General features: G+C 33.5%; 3 protein-coding genes across 8 annotated transcripts; 2 read left to right on the plus strand and 1 right to left on the minus strand.

The window, feature by feature from the left end:
- The first annotated feature begins 685 nt into the window (after window positions 1–685).
- LOC123699836 (cyclin-dependent kinase 20-like) lies at window positions 686–2,982 on the plus strand. Of its 2 annotated transcripts, XM_045646874.1 has the most exons (7): window positions 686–717; window positions 937–1,126; window positions 1,303–1,491; window positions 1,624–1,745; window positions 1,955–2,069; window positions 2,322–2,549; window positions 2,874–2,982. In XM_045646874.1, exons 2-7 carry the CDS (start codon window positions 1,085–1,087, stop codon window positions 2,958–2,960), a joined length of 783 nt encoding a protein of 260 aa, XP_045502830.1. In that variant the 5' UTR covers window positions 686–717; window positions 937–1,084; the 3' UTR covers window positions 2,961–2,982. The 2 variants fall into 2 exon arrangements, with proteins under 2 accessions (XP_045502830.1, XP_045502829.1); XM_045646873.1 differs by lacking the exon at window positions 686–717 and having other exon boundaries at window positions 841–1,126.
- A 1,650-nt stretch (window positions 2,983–4,632) lies between these two features.
- LOC123699750 (transcriptional adapter 2B) lies at window positions 4,633–22,392 on the minus strand. 5 transcript variants are annotated; one of them, XM_045646768.1, is made up of 10 exons: window positions 22,290–22,392; window positions 10,210–10,355; window positions 9,980–10,121; window positions 9,675–9,892; window positions 9,330–9,402; window positions 9,014–9,167; window positions 8,105–8,327; window positions 6,533–6,600; window positions 6,036–6,174; window positions 4,633–5,481 (listed from the first exon to the last, which is right to left on the minus strand). In XM_045646768.1, exons 2-10 carry the CDS (start codon window positions 10,210–10,212, stop codon window positions 5,341–5,343), a joined length of 1,161 nt encoding a protein of 386 aa, XP_045502724.1. In that variant the 5' UTR covers window positions 10,213–10,355; window positions 22,290–22,392; the 3' UTR covers window positions 4,633–5,340. The 5 variants fall into 5 exon arrangements, with proteins under 5 accessions (XP_045502724.1, XP_045502722.1, XP_045502721.1 ...); XM_045646766.1 differs by lacking the exon at window positions 22,290–22,392 and adding an exon at window positions 10,356–10,840 and having other exon boundaries at window positions 8,120–8,327; window positions 10,210–10,269; XM_045646765.1 differs by lacking the exon at window positions 22,290–22,392 and adding an exon at window positions 10,356–10,840 and having other exon boundaries at window positions 10,210–10,269.
- Window positions 18,134–22,417, plus strand: LOC123699749 (WD repeat-containing protein 37). Its single transcript, XM_045646764.1, has 9 exons — window positions 18,134–18,541; window positions 18,674–18,787; window positions 19,147–19,338; window positions 19,994–20,166; window positions 20,496–20,724; window positions 20,811–20,949; window positions 21,117–21,186; window positions 21,411–21,587; window positions 22,292–22,417. The coding sequence occupies exons 1-9, from the start codon at window positions 18,364–18,366 to the stop codon at window positions 22,415–22,417; spliced, it is 1,398 nt and encodes a 465-aa protein (XP_045502720.1). The 5' UTR covers window positions 18,134–18,363.
- Window positions 22,418–23,115: the final 698 nt, after the last annotated feature.

Below are 23,115 nucleotides of genomic sequence, written 5' to 3' on the forward strand. Positions count from 1 at the left end.
GATTTGTGTAATAATGTCCTATAATATTTATTTATTTATTTATAATTATTATGGTTAATATTAAAGCCGAAAACAAATCCCTGCAGCCCTTGAGACGTTCTTAAGTTTTATTTTTTGTGACCTATATAGCAAACCCAGGTGCTAGATTTTCTTATGCAAATAAAATACAGGGTGACTGGTAATTCGACGTGATCCTTCAAAGGGGTTATACTAGAGGTCATTTGCAACAAATTAAGTCCAGCTAACCAGGGGTCAAAAATGGATGGTTATTGAGCTGTGACCCTTTTCTTTTTGAGGTGATGCAAGTTTTGGGCAAGTTTTTTTTTTTAAACCGATCGTCTTCGGCTTTCAAAAAAATATCAATTGAATGTTAACAGTGTAGTAGTTTTTTCATAATTAATTGATTTTGGTAAAAAGGCAGAAAATTTTCATATCAAAATCCGTCATAGCTCAATAGGTAACCATCCATTTTTGACCCCGGGTTAACTGGACTTAATTTGTTGCAAATGACCTCTAGTATAACCCCTTTGAAGGATCACGTCGAATTACCAGTCACCCTGTATATATTATATTTTTAAAGTGTACTGTTCTTTCTTGGTTTGCACCCTGATTTTCGTACAAAACCGGCAATGTGTGTAGGTACCCGCATACTAGCGCCGTTTTGCGCACAAACGCACCTATGAGAGAAATATATTTTAATACATTTTAGATATGTAGGTAGGTAGCGGAAAATCTGTACGGAAAATTATACAACGCTTTGCTTGCAATATTATATTGTCTATAGTTGTTGATCATAATTATTTGACTGTGTAATTTGATCATAATCTTTATCACATCTTTATCGTTCGATTTGCCACCGCTTTTCGGTTGCTTAGCAACACATTCGCGCAACAAAACAGAGCAAAAATCATATTTTCCTTGTTTTGAAATGGACAGAGATATATCAAGCTACTCTGTTGTTGGACGAATAGGTGAAGGTGCCCATGGTCTTGTGTTTAAAGCTCGCCACTTACCAACCGGTCGAGAAGTTGCTTTGAAGAAAATCCTCATCAAAAATCTAGAGGATGGAATACCGGTCAATGTTATGAGAGAAATAAAGGCTCTGCAACTGTTACGATGTAAATATGTCAGTATATTTAATTCATATTTATAAGATGTTTAATTCCTTCTTACCTGACAAAAAATTCAAAAAAGATCGTTAAATAGGAAGTATCTACTCTACACTAGTTAACTACCTCTTTTATCCTTACCCAGCGGTTTATTAAGATGAGAACAATTGTTTATTAAGTCTATTAATTTTAGGTAATAAAACTCTACGACATGTTTCCCCGAGGAATGAGCCTTGTTTTAGTACTGGAATACATGTGTTCCGGATTGTGGGATATGCTGCATCATAATCAACAAGAACTTACCGTCCCTAGAATCAAATCATACGCACAAATGTTATTGAAAGGAACGAGATATTTGCACGCTCACTATGTAATGCATAGAGTAAGTAGAACTTTATGGAAAATATCTTCTTTTTATTGGACTCTAAGTTCTTACAATCATAAAGCCAACTGAGATGTAACACATTGTTTAAACGTATGCATCAATAATATATCCCATTTATTTCTAACAAAGGACCTCAAACCTGCAAATCTGCTCATAAATCATGAAGGGATTTTAAAAATAGCCGATCTGGGATTAGCGCGCTTATACTGGCCCGATGGCGGTCGGCCATATTCTCATCAAGTCGCCACGAGGTATTTTTTATTCAATCTTTTCAAAATTTTATCATGATATGACCTATATGTAGGTACATTGTACATTATTGTTACCGCGGATTCGTTCCTGTTCACGGAATCACATTAAGTACATTTCTGAAGATGTTTAACGAGATTCCGAAGTTTTATTAAAATTGCAAGTCAAAACTTTTTTGTATTATTAACACAGAGTAATGCGATTTTTGTAGATGGTACCGTGCACCCGAATTACTGTATGGCGCCCGATATTACAGCGAGAAAGTTGATATTTGGGCTGTCGGTTGTATTATGGCCGAGATGATAACGAAGCAACCACTTTTTTCTGTAAGAAGTTCTTTTTATAATTTAAAGTATTTACATAATATTGAATATCCTTCTCTCGTCTATCTGTTTGTTCGCAAAAAATAAAAAACGACTGCACCAGTTTTCATTCTGTTTTCACCAATGGATTGCTTTGAAGTTTGAGGATAGATATAAGATAAAAGTAGTAGAGTATTAGAGTAAAGAGCAACGCTCGTTTAAGCAATAGTAAAATAGCTGTATACGCATTTTCCAAAAGACTTATCCAACTTACAGGGTGAATCAGACATAGAGCAGCTAGCGATAGTTCTACAGCACCTCGGCACACCCACAGAAGAAACGTGGCCGGGCCATTCCGAACTACCCGACTACCATAAGATAACATTCCCCGAGTCCCCGCCAATGCCGTGGACGGATATACTGCCGGGCGTCGACCCGGAGGCCATTCATTTTGTCAAATCTTTCATTTTATACGATGAGAAGAAAAGGATACCGGCTAAAGAGGTATGCGAATTTTTATGGTAATTTCAAGCAAAGTACCTTATAAAATATATCTGCATGAATGATATAGTAAACCATTGACGTACAAAACAACTCGATTCACAATCACGCTCAAAAATTGCAAATCAAAACTCTGCCTACGCGTCTATTAGGCAGAGTTTCCTTACACGCCTATTAGTAGTATGTACAAGTCTTTGAAAATTACTGCAATTAATTAAGGTGATAATTTTGATGAATCGCCTGTTCAAATTATTTTTATTAGACGATTGTGAGACTAACTAGTTGTTCATATAAGGTACGTCCATGATAACTCGTATTTTATTTCAGGCATTAAGGCATTCGTGGTTTCGATCAAAACCAGCGCCAGCTACTTTAGAAGACATGCCCAAACCAATTGCAAATAAATCGAAATGAATAAATGAAAACAAAGTTCATATTAAATAATTTTATTACCCCCTGAATACTCATTATATTTATTATAACCTAAAAATGACATTTTAATATAATTGTACTTGCACCATATGTACAGGGTTAGACTGTAAATCGAATTTAGATAAGTCTTGGATAAATGTAGCCGTTGTTTCTATACACAAATACTAACGATATTAATTATTCTAGAACATTCGAATATTTGTATTCTCTACATCTGTTTTTACGAAGCCTTACTTTAGAATTACATGTTTCAATAGCCCTTTTAATACTATTGTATTAAGTACCTATAACATAGTAATCCTTACTGCTTTAACCAACAAGGTTATTACCTTATATAGGCTAGGCTAGGCTAGGATAGGGCTAGCTAATTATACTAGAATTTATTTAGTTATAGAAAATCTCTTGTGACAATTTTATAGAAGACACAAGTTTAATTGTTAAAAATCAACCCTCAATATGGTATTACAATGTTTTATATGCACATTATATAATATACTTTGAAATTATAAATACAGAAACTGCAATAGAGACAATTAAAGAGATCAATGAAACCCAATCATATAATAATCTACTTGAAATAACTAAAGAAAATATCATACACATGCAAAAATGCAGCTTATGAATGTATTCTTTATATTTTACATAATCATATTCAACCGTTTTACTCTATTAATTAATTTTAGATATCTAGGCAATGTCTTTTTAGGTACTACACAACTGTCGATATTTAAGTACACGAAACATATCTCGTAGAATGACGAGGATGTGAACTTAATATTCTATAAATAGATAACATACAAACAAAAATACATGAAAATTACAACATATACTTTATATTTATAATATTTAATAATAATATTTACAACATTAAATTAACTAATACAAATTAGTTGAGAATTCTATAATTCTTCTCATAAAATGAGGTAAATGTATTATACATACTTATGTAACAGCCTAGACAGTTAAAAGATATCCATTTTATACATTCACTACTTACTAGTAATTTAAATACTGAGTTTCTATAGTTTTTGGCCAACACCAAACAAACATTACCGTAATAATACTAAACTAAACTAAATTAAAAATGTCTATTACCATAATGCCAGGAAGAGGCATTACAAGGTTTATAACTACACTGCAGGTATGAAAATAATTTGCCTATAATAATCAAAATAATTGGCACGGGAGCTAGCAAAGTTTAAAAAAAAGTCATTTTAGTATAGTTGGGTTTTTGATATAATGTTTCTCTTGCTATTTCGTTTAGAGTCCGGGCTGTCTGGCTGGCCACAGTGGTTGCGTTTATTAGTGCGCATCTTATCTGCACAGGAAAATATCCTCAATTTCAAGTCATCATTTTTTAACGCGTAATTTTTAATCTTTTACTAAAATTCTCTCTTGTCAACGTTGCTACCTTCTATACGAATATTCAATTATAATTCCTATTTCTCTGTATGAGATTTAAAATATTATAAATACCATTTTACTATATTTACAAAAAGTGGCTAAAATTGTTGAATATAAATATTTACTAAAATTTACTTTTATAGGAACGAAAAATCTTTAATTGTTATTTATATTGTTTGAACTAAATGTGTAATAGAATCATCAACTGATAATAAATAACTCTATAATTAAATATTATGCAATGGGCATGAATGACCCGGAAGTTTTATTCAAGAATTATAATCAATCTCTATTAAAATTAGATACAGAGTTGGCCTTGTGGTATTCTCCAATAAATGGCCAATTATTTTGAAACAGCCATACACAGTTAGGGTATCTAACCAATGATGGCAATTATAGCTTGTAAGCGAACATTGATAAGCTAAGATTAAGCTAAATGCTCGTTTACTTTTTACACGTTATGTGTTTGCGTATGTAACGAATTTTACCTCAAGTGCCATCTTAACACCAGAGTTTAAGTGAATTGTACACTTAACCCCTTATAATAAATTTATTAATAGACCATTTCATAGATTACAACATAGATAATAGTAATCCATGCCAAATTACTTTTCATAGAGCCAATATTTCTATACAGCTACTTCACAGTGACATCAATTTTCACTACGCATAGTTTTGGTGTGCGATATTCACGATAAATTAAACTTACACTCACCCAGTTTCACAGAATGTTCTTCCATAGATCTGAACTATGAATATTTTACACTATAAATTTATCATGCACAATATTTTTACCATTTTCCAATTCACATGAGTGAAGTGATTTATCGCCCAAAGGAATTCACAGTGATTCCCTGTTATTTATAACGTTTATTTTCACTTGCACTTCACTTCACACTGATATCCTGTTAAATTTAACATGTCCGAATATTTCACAGTGATTTTTCGTATTTATCTGTTAGTTTCGTATCCAACCAGCAGCGTGGAGGTAATGTTTGAGCGCGTGGTCGAGTTCGCAGTGCGGCGTTGCCGGTCGTCGCAGGAGCATGCCTTTCAGTGTGATATATTGAGCTGGGGCTAGACTGAGATTGTTGCATAGCTGAAATGAAAAAAAAAAATAAGTTGGAAAATACGGAAACCGAAATTTGAGGTTTTACTCGAATCTAAGTCGTACTTATCGTCTGAATACTGAAATTAGGTGTGATTGGAATTGAAATGATAATGTAATCTAAACACATTATAGGTAGGCCACTACGCATAATGCCATGCCACGGCCATCGTGTATAAGATCCGTTAGTTTTAAATTACTTGTTTACCTATTTATCCTTTAACATTTTTAAATACTTTTTAACTTTAGCATACACTAGAACAAAATACTAAAATAATGGTCCTTCGCACCGAATCCTATTGACAACACACGTGTATCTTGTTTACAAGAGACTAGCACAACATACTAAATGGTCTTTGAGCCGGAAACCCCTTTACCACACCTATAGTGCCTTGTTTAAATATTAACACGACATACCAAATGGTCCTTCGAGTCGGAAACCTTTCCTTTATGTAAAAATCGAATGCTGATTAAATGTTTTCTGCCCTTTACTACGACTCAATTAGTCCATATAAAATGGTCCTTCGAGCCGGCTCATCACATACCTGCGCCTCGTTAGTGTTGAGCAGCTGCCTCTGGTGCGGTGCGGCGGCGCTGCAGCAGCTCCTTCTGGAGCAGCCACATGCGGTACTTCCGTCCCGTGTGCACCTTGGGCTGGTGGAACTTGAGACGCTTTCGACGTCTCTGTAAGAATACATGTTTATAAATTAGAAAAAAATATATTGAAATTATATTAATTGCAGGTAAGCGCCATGTCGCGATTGGATTTTGAGATTTATTTTTGGATATTAATGATAAATTAAGAAAGAAGTAATAAAGAAAACTTAAAGACCTATAAATTGACATTAAAAAAAATATTACTTTAATAGATAATATTAGACTTTCCCCTTTTTAGTATCAAATACTTTGCCCTTTTCAGTATTAAATAAAATTAGTTTATAATCTATATTATTCTTGTTTAAAAACATAATCTGGACTGCCAAAAAAACTCCACACACTCCTTCAAATCGCCAGGTATCCAGACCAGAAATAACCAACTTACTTTTTTCTTTGCAGCTGCGCGTTCTGCGTTTGCTCTTTTGTCTGCGTGTCCAGACACCCACTGCTGCCCTGGCGAATACAATTGTTATACGGGATCAAACACACAACTACACGACACGAGGGACTCGTGTTAGTATCCACAACTTTACAGAACACAGATGAAGCGTTAATGAATGAATGAAGAATAAGAAGATTTTTAAACAGATTTTTTGTTGATTTTTTTTTAAACAAGGAAATAAATTCCTCTTTTTTAAGTTATCATAGTAGAATTATATTTTTAACGTTAAGCCAATTTAGTTAAATATCCTCTTAGAAAATGGTATAAAAATACACCCAATTTGTTTACGAGTTTTTCATTACAGTTCCGTAGAGTTTTTTTTTTTAATCTAATCTAACTATTTGTATAGGCAATAATTAAATTTAACCCCTTCCCTTAAAAATAAAACGACTTCTTTATAATAATTGTTATTAAGATCTTCCCCATGTTCATCCTGTAAATCAAATACGAAAAACTTCGTCGGAAATAGTACTCTACTGATACTGTCACTACTAATAGAAAGAGTAATTAAAGGACTACTAAAATTGATGAATGTAACATGATATCTATATCATGCCGCTACATTTAACTATGGGAATCATCATGCATAGTTAAACAGCTACCAACGAAGAACATCGCGGAAGCAAAAGCGTATGTCTTGATAAAGCATGAACTTATAGTATAATCCATGCACAAGTAATGGATGAAACTGTCAAACATATAACAAAAAATGTACCCACGAAAAAAAATTAAAATGCAATTGAAATATGAATACAACGCCATTATCACGTATACATTTTCGTCGAAGTTAGATAAGTATTTTTTTTTTTCTCATTGTATTCATGCAAAATTATAGTTACCTAATATTTTTTTATTTCAAATTTTAAGTACTAATTTTAACTTGTTCTGAAATACTAATAATGTAAGTACATATATTTTATTCTATAGCTCGGTGCTATAAAAATAATAAAAAAAAACAAATATTTGTCAAAAAGCAACAAAAATAATTTATAGAGAAAAAGTAAACTTTACCACTAAGCCACAGAACACCTTTACCATGTGAGGGTAGATACTGTAAACAACTACCCACATCAAAAAAGATAATGCCGTTGTGAGGCATCAATTCACGCAAACCAATCAAAATGTGCAAAAAATGCCCATTATTGAAGTGAAAACTTATTTTAACATCATCATATTATATTATTCTTAAATAATATCCGTGAACTCTCTGCGGAAAAAGTCCTAGCTCCCCAAATCACCAAACAAGGGTTCCTATCACATCGAATCAGAACCGTATTTAAAAGCAATATTCGAGTATGTCTTTACGAATTTACGATGTAATTGTATTCCGCTTACAATTGTAGTCCTAAAACCTTTTCAAGTTTAAACCATTGAGCCCCCAGCGGCCCGATCGGTCCACGACACAATAATTTTCTATTGTGTCTGTGATTCCGGGGGCTGAGTTATTAACTCTCAACACTTTCACATAAGTTGTCACTCCGTATATTATGTACCGCAAGCGAAAAGCAAAGGTACCAGTCGTATTCTCACGTCGGCGTGGCCCGTGTGCCGGCGGTGGTGCGCGTGCTGCTCGTAGTGCGCGCACTCCTCGAGCCGCGTGACGCCCGCGAGCCGGTAGCGGTGGAGCTCCGCGAGCCGTACGCGTAATTCCCGCTCGCGCCAGAGCCCGGCTACTACTGCTGTGTGCTCCGCGCGTCCGTAGAACTGCGCGGTCCAGCGGAGGCGCTCCGTGAACTCTCTGCGGATAATATGTACCATTTTAAGATACTTCGTAATGTTAATATATAGTAGAATTTTTTTTTAATTTGATTAGCCTCAGGCCGAAGAAAAGATGAACTGGACCAATTTAATAGAGACTGGTCTACAATAGCACAAGATCGTGATTCATGGAAGCGCTTTGGGGAGGCCTTTGCTCTGCATTGGGACACAACAGGCTACAACAATACAATACAAACGAATAACGATTAGACTTTCCACACTGTATTTACGAGTACGCGTTTCTAACTTTGTAGTGCTGCGGTAAACACAAAATTGCAACAGCTATTTAAATTGGGTGTGTCTGTAAGCAATAAAATAAAGTATTTTATTTTAATAAGGTTAGATCAAACTTAAACCAATAAAGTGGAATTTGTTATGAAAAACAAATCATGCGGGAAATACCGCGTCTTATCATCTGCCACGCAAATGTACGTAATAATAGTTAATAATAGTAAGTCTTTGTGGACAATAAGCAAAAACAAACATTTTCCTCACTTCTCATAAAAAACAACTATGTTTGCGGATTAAAAAATTGGATTGAGCGGATTTAACATAATAATGTATTCACATTTTATATAATTTTAAAAGATTTTTTGCTCTTTTAATTAAAAATGTAAATTGTACAAGCACTTTACAAAGTTTTAATTTCATTGACATATTACTTACTTTTTCTCTTTGGCAAGTTTTCCTAGTGTCTTTTGTTTGTTGCGCTGGTTGTTAAAGAACACAGAAACAAGTTGGAAGTCCCTGACAAGCCTTTTTCTTCTTGTTCTTTCTCTCAGCCGTCGTGTGTAAATATCCACTTGGGATAACTTAAGCGCTGAAAAAGTTCATGAAATTCTAAACATTGACATATTTAATAATTATAAAGAAAGAAATAGTGTAAAGTACGCTGTGTTTCCTAAATAAAAAAAAATACCATGGAAGCAACTTAGAAAAGTAAAGAACATATTATACCAAATCAACTTTGTCTATAACTTACCAACATCAAGTTCATCATCTTCTGGATTGAGTGATAATGTTGATATTAACTGTTCTGCTTCATGATCATGCTCCTAAAACAAAGAATATATTAAAGAAAGATGTACAATGTAACAAAAACATTATTCAGTTTTAAAACTGCTGTTAATCAATCACATAAGTGCAATATTATACAAAAATAGCCGCTAAAACCGAATAAAATATAGCCTATTAATAGTAAGAATGTTGTTTTCTATTGGTGAAAATTATTAAAATCAGCTCAATACTTTGGAGCCTTTACAATACAAACAAACAAAAAATAATCTTTTCTCTTTATAATATTGGCGTATATGTAGATGATACTCACTCTTTCAAAGTCATCTCTATTTGACATATATCCAAGTTGAGCAGCTTCATCTGCGCTAATTGATAAGGGTGGGAGACGTGAGACAGCGCTGGGACTGAGAGGCCCCTGATCTTTATCTGGACAGTGCAATGATGGTCGACTAGTGCTTTCCACATTACCCCATGTTGCCCGACCTATGCTACCCTCCAGATATCTGGCTATATATTCATCTTTGGCTTCTGCAATCAGGAATAATCATTAAATCTATCATAATTATAATGTTAACTAAGTTATTCTTGATAACCATCTATTTTTGAATACTTTACCTTCTGGAGTCCGTGTTTCTATATGCTTAGCTATATCTTCCCAATTCCCAAAACCAAATTGTTCTATTGCATCTAATAATCTTACTTCTTCGTTGGCTGACCAATTGTTGCGACCCAAGAATATACCAAAAGCGCCAGCGTCCTTAGTAAATAATAATAATTAAAATTAAAATAGTGTGTATAAATTAATTATAAATATAAATTAGCGAAATATGTGGGCAAAAACTTACCATAAACTGATAAGAATGGTCATTTTTATGTGGTCCGATTTCAGCACCAAGTGAAAAACACTGAAAAATTGTGAAACCATAACAATACAAAATTTAAATTAAGCGCCAAAACTTCAAACTATATGACAAGGACACCAGTAATTTACCTGCAAACAAATATCAAAATCTTTGCACTCTGCACATCTTACACGTACACCGTTTATTTCTTCTTGGCAATAAGTACAATTATATTTCGCGTATAAATCAGAAAAAGACATCTTAAAATTAAATCATTAAATAAAAATTAGCTAACAAACTTTGGCAGTTTTTCGTCAACTACGCGGCAGCCATATTTTATCACAGATAAAGGAAACCGTTTACAGCTGGCAAAGAAAAAGCACAAAAACACAGATAAGAAATGATTTGTCGATGGATCATATATTTTTTAAAAGCAAGTATAAAATTGTTATAAGATTGCATAATATTGGAAACACATTGGAAATCATTTAATTCAGGTAATATTAAATTCAAAATTTAAAATCTGTTTTATTCAATTAAAATATATTTTCAGATATTACGTTAACGCACATATTAAACACTATCGTCAAATATTGATAATTAATTTACAAAGATAATTGTTTGCCTGTCTATAATAACTATGTAATAAAATGTATATTAGACAGGGTGTAATCGTTAAGTGTGCACAAGCGATTATTCCGTAACTATTGCAGAAACCAAAAAACTTTAAACTGATATTGAAAGTACTTAACCCAATGATAAAAATAAAACGAGAATTATAAAAAAAATGTTACAAAAAAAAAATGAAGGGATGGGAGTAAAAATGAAGGAGAATATCTACAAAAAATAAATAAAAATATGTAGTTTTCAAATCACCTTGTTTTTTTTACCTGACGGACCCAGAAGGAGCGTAATGTGTTTGAGCCTTAGGTTTGAGCTGTATGTATGTATGTTTGTTTGTTCGTATGTTTGATTCTATGTGCGCCTCTGCAGTCTAAATGGCTTGACCGATTTCTATAAACTAATTCCAAATAAATTTAAGTAAAATTTGACCTAGGTAGGTCATTTAAAATACTAATGTATTTTTGTCTTAAATTTACACGATGATGAATGAAACAACTTTAAATCGCGGTATTTATTACTTTTTATTTTTTTGATTTTTATTCTATAGTATCAAGATTGCTTGCGTCGCAGTATCAGTGTTGCTATATGAGCGACGGTGGCGCCCTCATTTTTTGTCATCTCTTTTGTGTCGCACTGTACATTAAACACTCCCATACAATTTATTTCCCATACATTTTGTATTCATAGCAGATTTTCGAAGTGACGTTCTCATTCTGCAGTACAATTAGGAGCTCTATTTACAACTGTTTCTAAATGAACTTCCCTTCAAATTTGCCAAGTAATTAAAACAGAAAATCAAAAAAGAAAGAGAAAGCTAAAATCGTTCATATTAAATGTACATGGGATATTCATATCTCATACCTACTAAATGTATGGGAGGGTCTAAAGTTATTTTTTTAGATATTTCTCGTTTTATTTTAAAAAATGTATTATGGTCATTTTATTCATTATAGTAGAGCCATTTTAATAGGCAACATTTGACAGTTCAACAAAATTCAACAACGTAACCTAGTAACGACGACATAGAATAACATGATATTTCGTTTTGTTAGAACTGCACATTTGCTTAACTTTTTTCAATTATGATTACATATTTATAATAATAATGACCGATACAAGTAATTTTAAGATTTCATTTTACTTATAAACCATACTAAACATAATAAACAATTTCTGAATTGAAGAACTGACGTTGCTACAATTTTGTGTCAATAAACCTTTTTTATTTTTAAATACCAGAGACGTTACTCTAAAAATCGAAATCTGACATCTAGAATCGAATGCATTGATTACTTGTAAATAAAAATCATCATAAATTAATAAATTCGATTGACAAATGTTTCAAATCCGTATCGATTAATTCACTTTAATCGATGTTTTTAAGCAGGTTACCTCTCTTCGAAGATAAAATTGATAGACGTCAAATGTTGCCTATTAAATTGGCTCGACTATAGGTTAAGTACTATAGATATCAGTTTAAAGTTTTTTTTATATCTGTAATAGTTATGGAATAATCGCCTGTGCACACTTAACGATTACACCCTGTATAAATAATAAGAAAAATAAACTCCCATAAAATCTAGAGCAAAAAAGACCACGTGTCCATCAACAGGCAAATTACGAAATTTAAAAAATATTGCTGTCAAATGTCAATGTTCAGTAAATGTCAAGTAATAAATTGGCAATAATTATTGTATGGGGAAAAGCGCGGGAAACTTCGAAGTTGGAGGGAGTGTTTCTAAAGCTGATTTAATTTTAATTATTTTTTTTGTAGTCAGAGGTGTTTATTTTGTAAATATTACTTGTATTTATTATATATATTTGTAAATTCATATAGTTTTGTGGTGTATATTGGTAAGTTTTCTTGTAGATATATTTTTAGTATGTAAGAACCCTCGCGGGAGTTTCGGGCGGGAATATGAACGACCCTCCCGATCCTTTTTCAGAGGATTCAGATTTACGCTCTGGTCCTCTTGTGGCAAGTTATGTCACATTGGAATCAAACAATGAAAGTATACTATTAGATCCGGAACTAAATAGAAAAAGGCGGCGTAAAAAAATTATGAATGATAGCGATACAAATATTAATTCTAGTAATGATTCTTCTTCCTTTATATCAAATAATAATGTAGCAGAAACATCAAACTCAGTTCCACCTAATCCTACAGATCATAATATCCGTGCCAATTATATCCAAACAGATGGATATCCATATATAGTTCATGTGCAGAGAATAGAAGGCTCTGAGGGAGATGGCTCCACATTGCACCCTATCACATTTGGAAATTTCTTAAAGAAAAATAAAATTCAAAATATTGTTCCTGGCAGTGTTAAGAGAATAGGGAGAAATAGATGTTCTGTTGCGTTTTCAACCTTTTACGATGCCAATGCATTTTTAAATAATAGCAATCTAAATACATTTAAACTAAAAGCTAAAATCCCAACATTTCACATTACAAGAATGGGTTTAGTTAGGGGTGTTCCGAGTGACTGGTCTCCTGAGGAAGTTATAGATAATATATCTGTGCCTTCTGGCTGTGGTAAAATTATTAAAATTAGGCGAATCAATTTTAAAGTAAACATTGATGGATCCAATGTTTGGAAGCCATCCCAATCTGTCATTTTAACCTTCGATGGTCAAGTCCTACCCCAAAAAATATACATGTGTTATAATGCATTACCAGTTGATTTGTATATTTTCCCAACAATTCAATGTTTTAACTGTTGCCGATATGGCCATACAAAAAACATCTGTAGATCGAAACCTCGTTGTTATAAATGTGGTCTAGATCATTCAGGTGAGACATGCACTGTTGAGGAAGATTGCGCACAGTGTATTACATGTTCTGGCTTTCACTACGCTACAAATAAAGTCTGTCCAGAATTTAATAGACAAAGGAACATTAAAATTTCAATGGCTCAGCAGAATATATCATATGCTGAAGCAAGTAAATTACATCCACAAATTTCTAAATCTTTTACAGACATATTACAGTCAACCCCAACTGTACATCTCACATCAAATAAAACAAATTCATTACATGCTGGCACTCAGAGGTCATCATATAAAAAGACAGTAGCTTTAAAACCACGATCTCCACCTAAAACAAGTGTGGGATATGATAGAGCTTCGCATGAAGCCCTCATAAAGGAATATCAGATCCCAGCTCCTGATAATGGTTGCGCAATTCAGCCTAGTAGTGACCAGTCTCCTAATAATGTCATATTAGATTTATTATCAACTTTAATAGAAGCTTTACATCAAAACAATATCTTAAAACCGTCCAACGTTGCTCAGTTAAACAATGTGCTCAAAAATTTCGGTAATAATAATGGATTCAAATATAATTCAGTGGAACTGTAGAAGTGTTATCCCTAAAAAAACGGAACTAATACATCTTATAAATAAATATAAACCTTTGGCAATTGCCTTAAATGAAACATGGTTAAAACCAAATTCATTTTTTCGCATTCCTGGATATCACTGTTTACGTGATGACAGGAGTGATGGATATGGTGGGGTTGCTATTTTATTAAAAAATTCATTGCTATACAAAAAAATAATTTTTTTCAACAATAATCAGTCTTGTAATATAAACGTTGTGGGAGCCATTGTTGACAAAATTTCCGTTGTGTCAATTTACATACCCCATCCAACTTCTGAAGCTTTAAATGATTTAAGACAGGTATTGAATTCACTACATGGTCAAGTGCTTGTGTTAGGGGATTTTAATTCACACCATCAAGTATGGGGCAGTAGTATTACTAATACCAATGGAGAATTATTATTGGAGTTAATTGATAAATTCAATTTATGTTTATTGAATACAGGTGAACCGACTCGACGGACACATATTAATGAAAATATTAGTGCAGTAGATTTATCAATGTGCTCGGCAAATTTAGCTTCAAAAATATCGTGGAAGCCTTTAGTGTCTACTTTTGGAAGCGACCACTTTCCAATTTTGTTAAATCTTCCTAATAAAAATAATAAGCATTGTAATAAAAGATCACCACGCTGTAAATATAATTTAAAAAATGTAGACTGGGATATTTATCGAAATCGCATAGAAAACGAGGTTAAGGAGCTGTCTGAAGTCAAAGAGGGGAAAGAAACAGAATGTTCAAACAATTTTGCAAAAATTATTTTAAAAGTAGCTGATGAAATTTTTCCTACAAAACCAACGAAAACTTCAATACTACCTTTTCCCCCTTGGTGGGATAAGGAATGTTCAGAGGCTATCAAGAAAAGGAAATCCATAGAGAAAGTATATAACAAAGACATGTCAGAAGAAAATTTGGATATTTTAAACGCGATTATAAAAGATACCCAAATTCTTCTTAAAAAGAAAAAAAGGGAAGGATGGAAATCATTTTGTGCCTCTCTTTCTCCCAATTCTAATCCTAGCGAAGTATGGAACTCTATAAGACGCTTCAGGTCAGTTTATAGAGATCAACAATTTATAGTTCCAGAATCGTTAGCTGAAGAATTTATAGATACAATAGCACCACCTTCAGTCCCATCACAGTTAGATTACTTCCCCATTTTAAAATCTGTTCAAATGGATCATAACTATGCAATACTATCAACACCATTCACATTATATGAATTAAAGGGTACTTTGTCTGGAGTGAACGATTCTGCACCGGGTTTAGACGGAATACCTTACTCCTTCCTCACGCACCTCGGCGATTCTGCCTTGGAATATTATCTAAACCTTATTAACGTTGTTTTGCTGACAGGAAATATACCACCTCAATGGAAGGAGCAGGAAGTGATACCTGTGTTAAAACCTAACAAAAACCCAGAGGAAGCATCCTCCTACAGACCTATCGTTTTATCATCAGTATTAGCCAAAATAGCCGAACATTTAGTTAAAAACCGTATAGAGTGGTATATTGAACATCATAACTCATTATCAAAAACACAGTTTGGTTTTCGGAAAGGTAAAAGTACTATGGACAACATAAGTATTTTAACAACGGATATTCGTATTGCTTTTTCTGATAACCAACATGTCATTGCTGTTTTCCTTGATATTAATTCTGCGTATGATAATGTTAATATACAAATTCTAAAGAATAAATTGATCAAATTACAGATCCCCGAAATACTAATTAACTTTATAATTGTAATAGCCACTGAGAGAAAATTAAATTTCAAGTTAAATTATTCTGACTCAACATTATCGCGAACTGTACATAAAGGACTTCCTCAAGGATCCGTCCTCAGCCCATTATTGTATAACATATATACAAGCGATTTAGAAGATATATTTTTTGATTCTGTTAACATATTACAATACGCTGATGACGTTGTAATATATATTGCAAATGATAATTTAATTTCAGCTTGTAGCTCGATAAACAATAACTTGCATGTATTAGGCGAATGGCTTGATATTAACTCACTCGATATATCGGTTTCCAAAAGCTCTGTTGTAGTTTTTTCTAGACAACGGTCGTCACCGACCGTAAATATCGTGTATAAAAATAATACCTTACCTCAACACGATCAGACTAAATTTTTAGGCGTTATATTGGATTATAGGCTCGCAGGCACTCCTCACATAAATTACGTGATGATAAAGTGCGAAAAATATTTAAATATGTTAAGGTGCCTCTCGGGGGTGTGGTGGGGAGCTCACCCATTTTGTTTGAAGCTTGTTTATAATGCCATTATAAGAAGTACTATGGACTACGGGATGTTTCTCTTAGACGGTGGAAATGTTACAGCCTTTAAAAAGTTAGATCTTATTCAATCGAAAGCGTTACGAATAATAACAGGTGCCATGAAATCTAGCCCAATCAATGCGCTTCAAATAGAATGTTGTGAGCCTCCGCTATCCCTTCGGAGGCAATATTTATCAGATAGATATGTATTTCGTCTATTTCAATTCTCTAGACATCCCTTGTTCAATAGATTAGAAAAATTATATTGCAAAATTCTAACATGCAGGTATTGGGACCATAAAATGTTACCATGTCTGATTCAAAGTTATCACAGAATCAAATCTATACCTTCCCCGATTCATCGGTCTTCGGCGTTGCCGCTATTTAGTAATAATTTCAAATCTCTTCTTATATCCCCAGATATAGTTTATAATATAGGCATAACGAAACATGATTCATATGCTTATATAGACTTTAAAAATGCACTGAATTGTAAAGAATGGGAAAAACATAATCACATTTATACTGACGCATCAAAATCATCACCTCAGAGTTGTGTAGGAGTTGGAGTGTTTCACCAGCAGTTCAACATTTATATAAAAAATAAACTTCCGCCAGAATCGTCAGTTTTTACTGGAGAATGCTTAGGTATACTTAAGGCCGTAGAGTATGTAATCTTAATGAAACTGCCAAAAACAATTATATTTACAGATTCCAAGAGTGCCTTGCAAAGTCTTCACAAATTTTCATTTCTTAATAAACCCTTTTACCCCATTATTTTTGATATCAAAAGTAAATTATTAGAATGTTCATTCAAAGGTTATGCTGTTACATTTGCTTGGATACCAAGTCACAGTGGTATCCAAGGAAATGAAAAAGCTGATGAGTTGGCAAGGTCTGCTGTGCGATGTGGAGACATGTTTCCCTATCAGAGTTATTGCCATGACTTGGTCAGTTTGCCTAAAATTTACTTGCACGAGTCTTGGGAAAATCTCTGGAAACAAAGTACATTATATAAAGGAAAGCAATATTATAAGTTACAAGAAGTCGTTACCACTAAACCTTGGTTCAATAAAGTTACAGGCTGTAAGCTTGTAACCTCTATTATTATAAGAATGCGTCTTGGTCATACATGTTGCCCAGCTCATCTTGCGAGACTGGGTATTTTAAATAGTGCCATCTGTGAATGTGGAACTGATGTAGGAGATATAGATCACATATTTTTTGCATGCCCCTTACTTGACCACTCTTCGTTTATATCCAACTTGATATCCCTTCGTATCCCATTTCCAACTCGTATGTTATGTTTACTACAAAATCCTATAAAGTTATACAACGCCTTATCATCATTTATAATAAGTAATAACTTAAAGTTATAATAATTTATACATATATATTTGTATCTAGTAACATTAAACGTATCTATAATAAGTAAATAATAATATAAATAGTAATCTATGTATATATAAATATTTCCCAACTCCTCTGACTTAAATCCAAATCTCCTCACCTTAATCCTTACCGCGAATTGTTTCCTTACCTTTTATCATACTTGACACTGGCAAATAGTCACATCTTCTTGCCATGAAAACAAAAAAAAAAAAAAAAAAAAAAATTATTGTATGGGTATGCCAATATTATTTTTGTTGCAAATTGTTGTGAAGTGATCGAATTTTTAATTACTTATAAATAATTTCACTACACGTGCTTGCGATTGTTAAATTTTCATACTATACATCTTACGTGACAGCTGTCTATATTATTATTTTAAAATCTTCGGTAATAAACGTGTGCAATGTAATGTGATAGTTGATTGAATCTTCCTGTCTGTGTAGCAAGAGTTAAAACTAGTTACCAAACATGAAATCTAGTAAACGAAGGCTTCAGGCACTCGCAGAGGGTTCCGAAGGTTTATCCAATTATTTAAAAATGGAAGATTCTGAGACATCAATTCCACCTGTCTTTAGATCACGATTGCACGAATTATTTTCTCAGATAGAAAAAGAATTTGACCTTCTCTACTCGGAAAATTTGAATTGTAAGTAAACAAGTTTACATTTTTTGAAGGTTTATCCTAGAATTTTCCTTTGGTGTTCATTTTAAACTTCAAGGTTCTGACTGTGTTTAATCAAAATATTACAACAGCTAATTACTTTTCGTATTGTTTTAGTGCAAGAGAAAATTGATATTTTAAGTGAAAAACTTGAGAGAGAGAGTTGTGTTGGTGACAAACAAAATGATTATATTGAATTTGAGACATCAGGAAAAAATTCTAAAGCAAAAAGTAAGTAATATTGTTTTATATTATAAAAAATAAATAGCACACTGCAATCTATTAAAAATGAATATAATTATAAATCTAATTAAACACATACTATCTAGAGGTGATTAAATTAACAAGAACACAAACAACAGACTATGACCATTAAAATCACACAAATTTATTTTTTATTGATACAATATAATAAAAAGTTATCAAATCAAATGGTAGATAAACATAGTATCAAATAATGATAAGATAAATTCTTAGATTTGTCTTCATTGTTGTATTCTATTGTCTTTTGTTGAGAAGAGTGTACATAATGAGGCTCATTTCCATGAAATCTTGTCCAACTTTGGATTTTAAATCATATGATGTTCCAGTATCGCAGAATAACTCGCAAAAAGTGAAAACTAGCCATAAATTAAGAGTGCAGACTAGTAAGATTGTGTCGAGTTTCAAGGCACCAACATATAGTTGCCAGCTTGTTAGAGAATTCACTGGGCACAAGGATGGTATCTGGGATGTCTCATCAGCAAGACCCGGTCAAGCACTCTTTGGAACTGCCTCAGCAGGTAAATATCAATAATTTTATGTCACCAATAAGTAATAACTTTCAAATAATATAATCAGATTTTATTGTGTAAAGAAATGTTGTTTTTGTATATGATTTTATACAGATTATTTTGCACATAATCAATCAGAAGATTGCATGCTATTTTAACAGAATAAAATTTTTAAACATCTTTATATATAAAAATGAATCGCAAAATGTGTTGGTAAGCGCATAACTCGAGAACGGCTGAACCGATTTCGATAATTCTTTTTTATTATATTCCTTGAAGTACGAGGATGGTTCTTATGGAGAGAAAACGTAAACATGTACCACGGGCGAAGCAGGGGCGGACCGCTAGTTGTTTATATTTTTCTATTTCTTTATATATTTTAGTCAATTGAAAATTCTATTCTCATTGAATTTAAAATTCTTGTCATGTTGAAAATACCTATCTAAGAAAGGACAAAAAAATCCAATTTTTTTAAAGATATGAGAATTAAACTAGATTTATTTATCATCATAACATCATAATTGATTATTGTTTTCACGATCTTTATCATAATCATCAATTAAACGCAGACTGGATTATAAATTATTTTCTATTTTGTTTTATTGTTACATATAAAATAAGTAAGTTAAGTGTTAAATAAATTTTAAACGAATTTGTCACTCAGATCACACTGCCTGCGTATGGAGCGTAGAGTGGGGAAAATGCTTATTGCAGTACACTGGCCACTCCGGTTCAGTCAACTCTATCAAGTTCCATCCAAGCAGAGACATTGCGCTCACTAGTAGTGGTGATAATACTGCTCATGTATGGCAAGCTGCTGTTAATTGGGATTTACCGGTAATTATTTACACTAAGAATGGTAAAGTCCTAATAAAATGAATGTAATAAGTGTATGATTATTGTGGAATACTTAATGTAACTTATAGTGATACAGCTCAATATAGTTTTGAAGCTGTGTACATAATATTATACATGTATGTTGATCAATATTTATAGATTTATGAATGAAAAAGTATTTTAGTTAACGAGACACAACTAGGTCAATTATTCATTGAGGAGTGAAATATTACATGTGTGTACAACATTGTAGTAGGTATATTGCAGATTGTTTGTAGCAGGTATTAAGCTATGTTTTGATTTGAAAAAACAAATATTTTTATATGTAGCGTGGCCAATCTTCAGAGGAAGAACTTGAAGGTGGCGGAGAAGAGAGCCTTGGAGAGAGCGACAGGCCAGAAGTACTCCGGACTCCACTCACAGAGCTAACAGGACATTTGGGTGTGGTGGTAGCGGCAGACTGGCTGACGGGTGGCGATCATGTGATCACTGCATCGTGGGACAGAACGGCTAACTTGTATGATGTCGAAACAGGAGATTGTCTGCAAATATTGACAGGTATTATTATACAGACAGGTACTTATTCAATTCACTTATTTATTTAGCAAACATTACAAACAAGTTCTTATTTTTATCATCTCTAGGTCACGATCACGAACTTACGCACGCGTCCGCACACCACAGTTCGCGGCTAGTTGTTACCGCGTCGAGGGACACAACCTTTCGACTGTGGGACTTTAGAGAGCCGATACATTCCGTGTCCGTGTTCCAGGGACATACTGAGTGAGTTTATTTTTTTTTATCTATGAGCGATGTTTTTTATTGATTTGACATGAAAAATAGTGTGAAAAATACTACAACTATACATAAAAGACAATACTTATAGTTTAATAGAATTTAGGCACTTATGAATGATCTTATTGTATTTTTATCTTTTTAAATATTCTCAGGAGCGTCACATCCGCTGTTTTCACGCGAGAGGACAAAGTCGTATCTGGATCAGATGATCGGTCAGTTAAGGTAAGATTTTTTTAAATACTTGTTTTTTTTTTTTGTCCAAAGCATTCATATATTTGTTTCAGATGTAATTCATAGTTATCGATTTTCTGAAACTTGTATTGCAGAAGATTCGATTTCTCAAGTTCTTGGTGTCATAGTGGTCTAGCGACAAGGACATAGGCACGGAGGCATCAATAAATTCTTACTACACTTGTACTTCATGATGATGAATGATTCATTCCCAGGTGTGGGACGTGCGCAACATGCGTTCAGCACTAGCCACCATCAGGTCGGACTCGTCAGTGAACAGGGTGTCGGTGAGCGGCGGCGGGCTGATAGCCATCCCGCACGACAACCGGCAGGTGCGGCTGTTCGACCTGCAGGGCCAGCGGCTGGCCCGACTGCCGCGCTCCAGCAGACAGGTATGTAATACTAGCTGTGCCGCGCAGTTTCACCCGCGTGGCTCCGCTCCTGTTGGTCTTAGCGTGATAATATACAGCCTATATTACTCGTGGATAATGTAGCTTTCGAATGGTGAAAGAATTTTTAAAATCAGTCCAGTAGTTTATGAGCCTATTCATTACAATCAAACAAACAAAGTTTTCCTCTATAAAATATTAGTGTAGATGTGCTCCATGTTTTTACCTGCATTGCTCCGCTCTTGTTGGTCTTAGCATGATGATATATAGCCTATAGTCTTCCTCGATAAATGGGCTATATAACACCGAAATAATTTTTCAAATAAGACCAGTAGTTCCTAAGATTAACGCGGTCAAAAAAACAAAAACTCTTCAACTTCGCAGTATTATAAGTATAGATTATAAACCAATAAACAATATTATAATATTTTAAAACACCAACGGCTGTTTATAATTCTGCGAATCTTATCTAGTATATCGTATACGATATCTAGCACGCTCGCTTACACCAGTCGGGCAATTACCTGACTTCCGTATCAAATTTTCAGCAAATATTATTCCATCAAATACATGCCACTTTTCATACGCTCATGTGTGAGCAATTCAATCTCTTTGTAACTACCGATCAACAATTACAAAATTCAGCAATATAAATCATACACATAATTAACAAGACTCTTAAATATACCTTAATTATTGACTTACAGGGCCACCGTCGTATGGTAACATCGGTAGCGTGGGCGGATGACATGACGTCGAACATAAACTTCTTCAGCTGCGGTTTCGACCGGCGCATACTCGGCTGGTCGGTGCAGCCTTCCAAGGAGAACTGAACGATGCACTCGCCGTGGAATGTTCTAGAACGTTCGAGAAGCGGCGGTTTTTAAATGTCCTGTAAGTTGTTTTGTGGATATTGGCTAACCGGTTCATGGAAAAACCCTTTCGTGTAGGTAGTAGGTACTCAAAAATCTTTATCGAATAAATTTCAATTATAAAAGGTGCACCCAAATCAGTTTCTATAGGATCAATTGATTTGGGATACTTAAACTTCTTCAGGTGCGGCTTAAACCGTACTCGGCTGGTCGGTGCAGCCGTCCAAGTAATCTAAGCTCGCCGTTGAATGTTCTGGAACGTTCGAGAAACCGCGGTCTCAACGTATTGTAAGTGGTTTTGTGGATATTGGCTGACCAGCTAATGAACTAAAATCATACTTAGTCACAAACTTCCGTCATATAAGAATATCCCAATAAATATATTATCATCTTTTCAACTATAAAAACCAAACCAAATTCTGGTTTTATAATACATAGGCCAATACTACAAAATGGAAATTTTGTTTAGCAGAATAAACTATCAAAATAACTTTAATGTATAATTGTTCGATTTATAGCGTTTTAGTAAAAAAGATATCTTGTTTCAAAATAATATTATGTTGTTCGTAGTGTAAATTTTTGTCATCTGTAATGTTCCGTAGAAAAAATGCTTCTTCATTTGAATCTTTGATCCTTGAATTATTTTCACTTTTTATATT

The sequence above is a fragment of the Colias croceus genome, chromosome 18, assembly GCF_905220415.1.
Source record: "Colias croceus chromosome 18, ilColCroc2.1".
NCBI classification, from domain to species: Eukaryota; Metazoa; Arthropoda; class Insecta; order Lepidoptera; family Pieridae; genus Colias; species Colias croceus.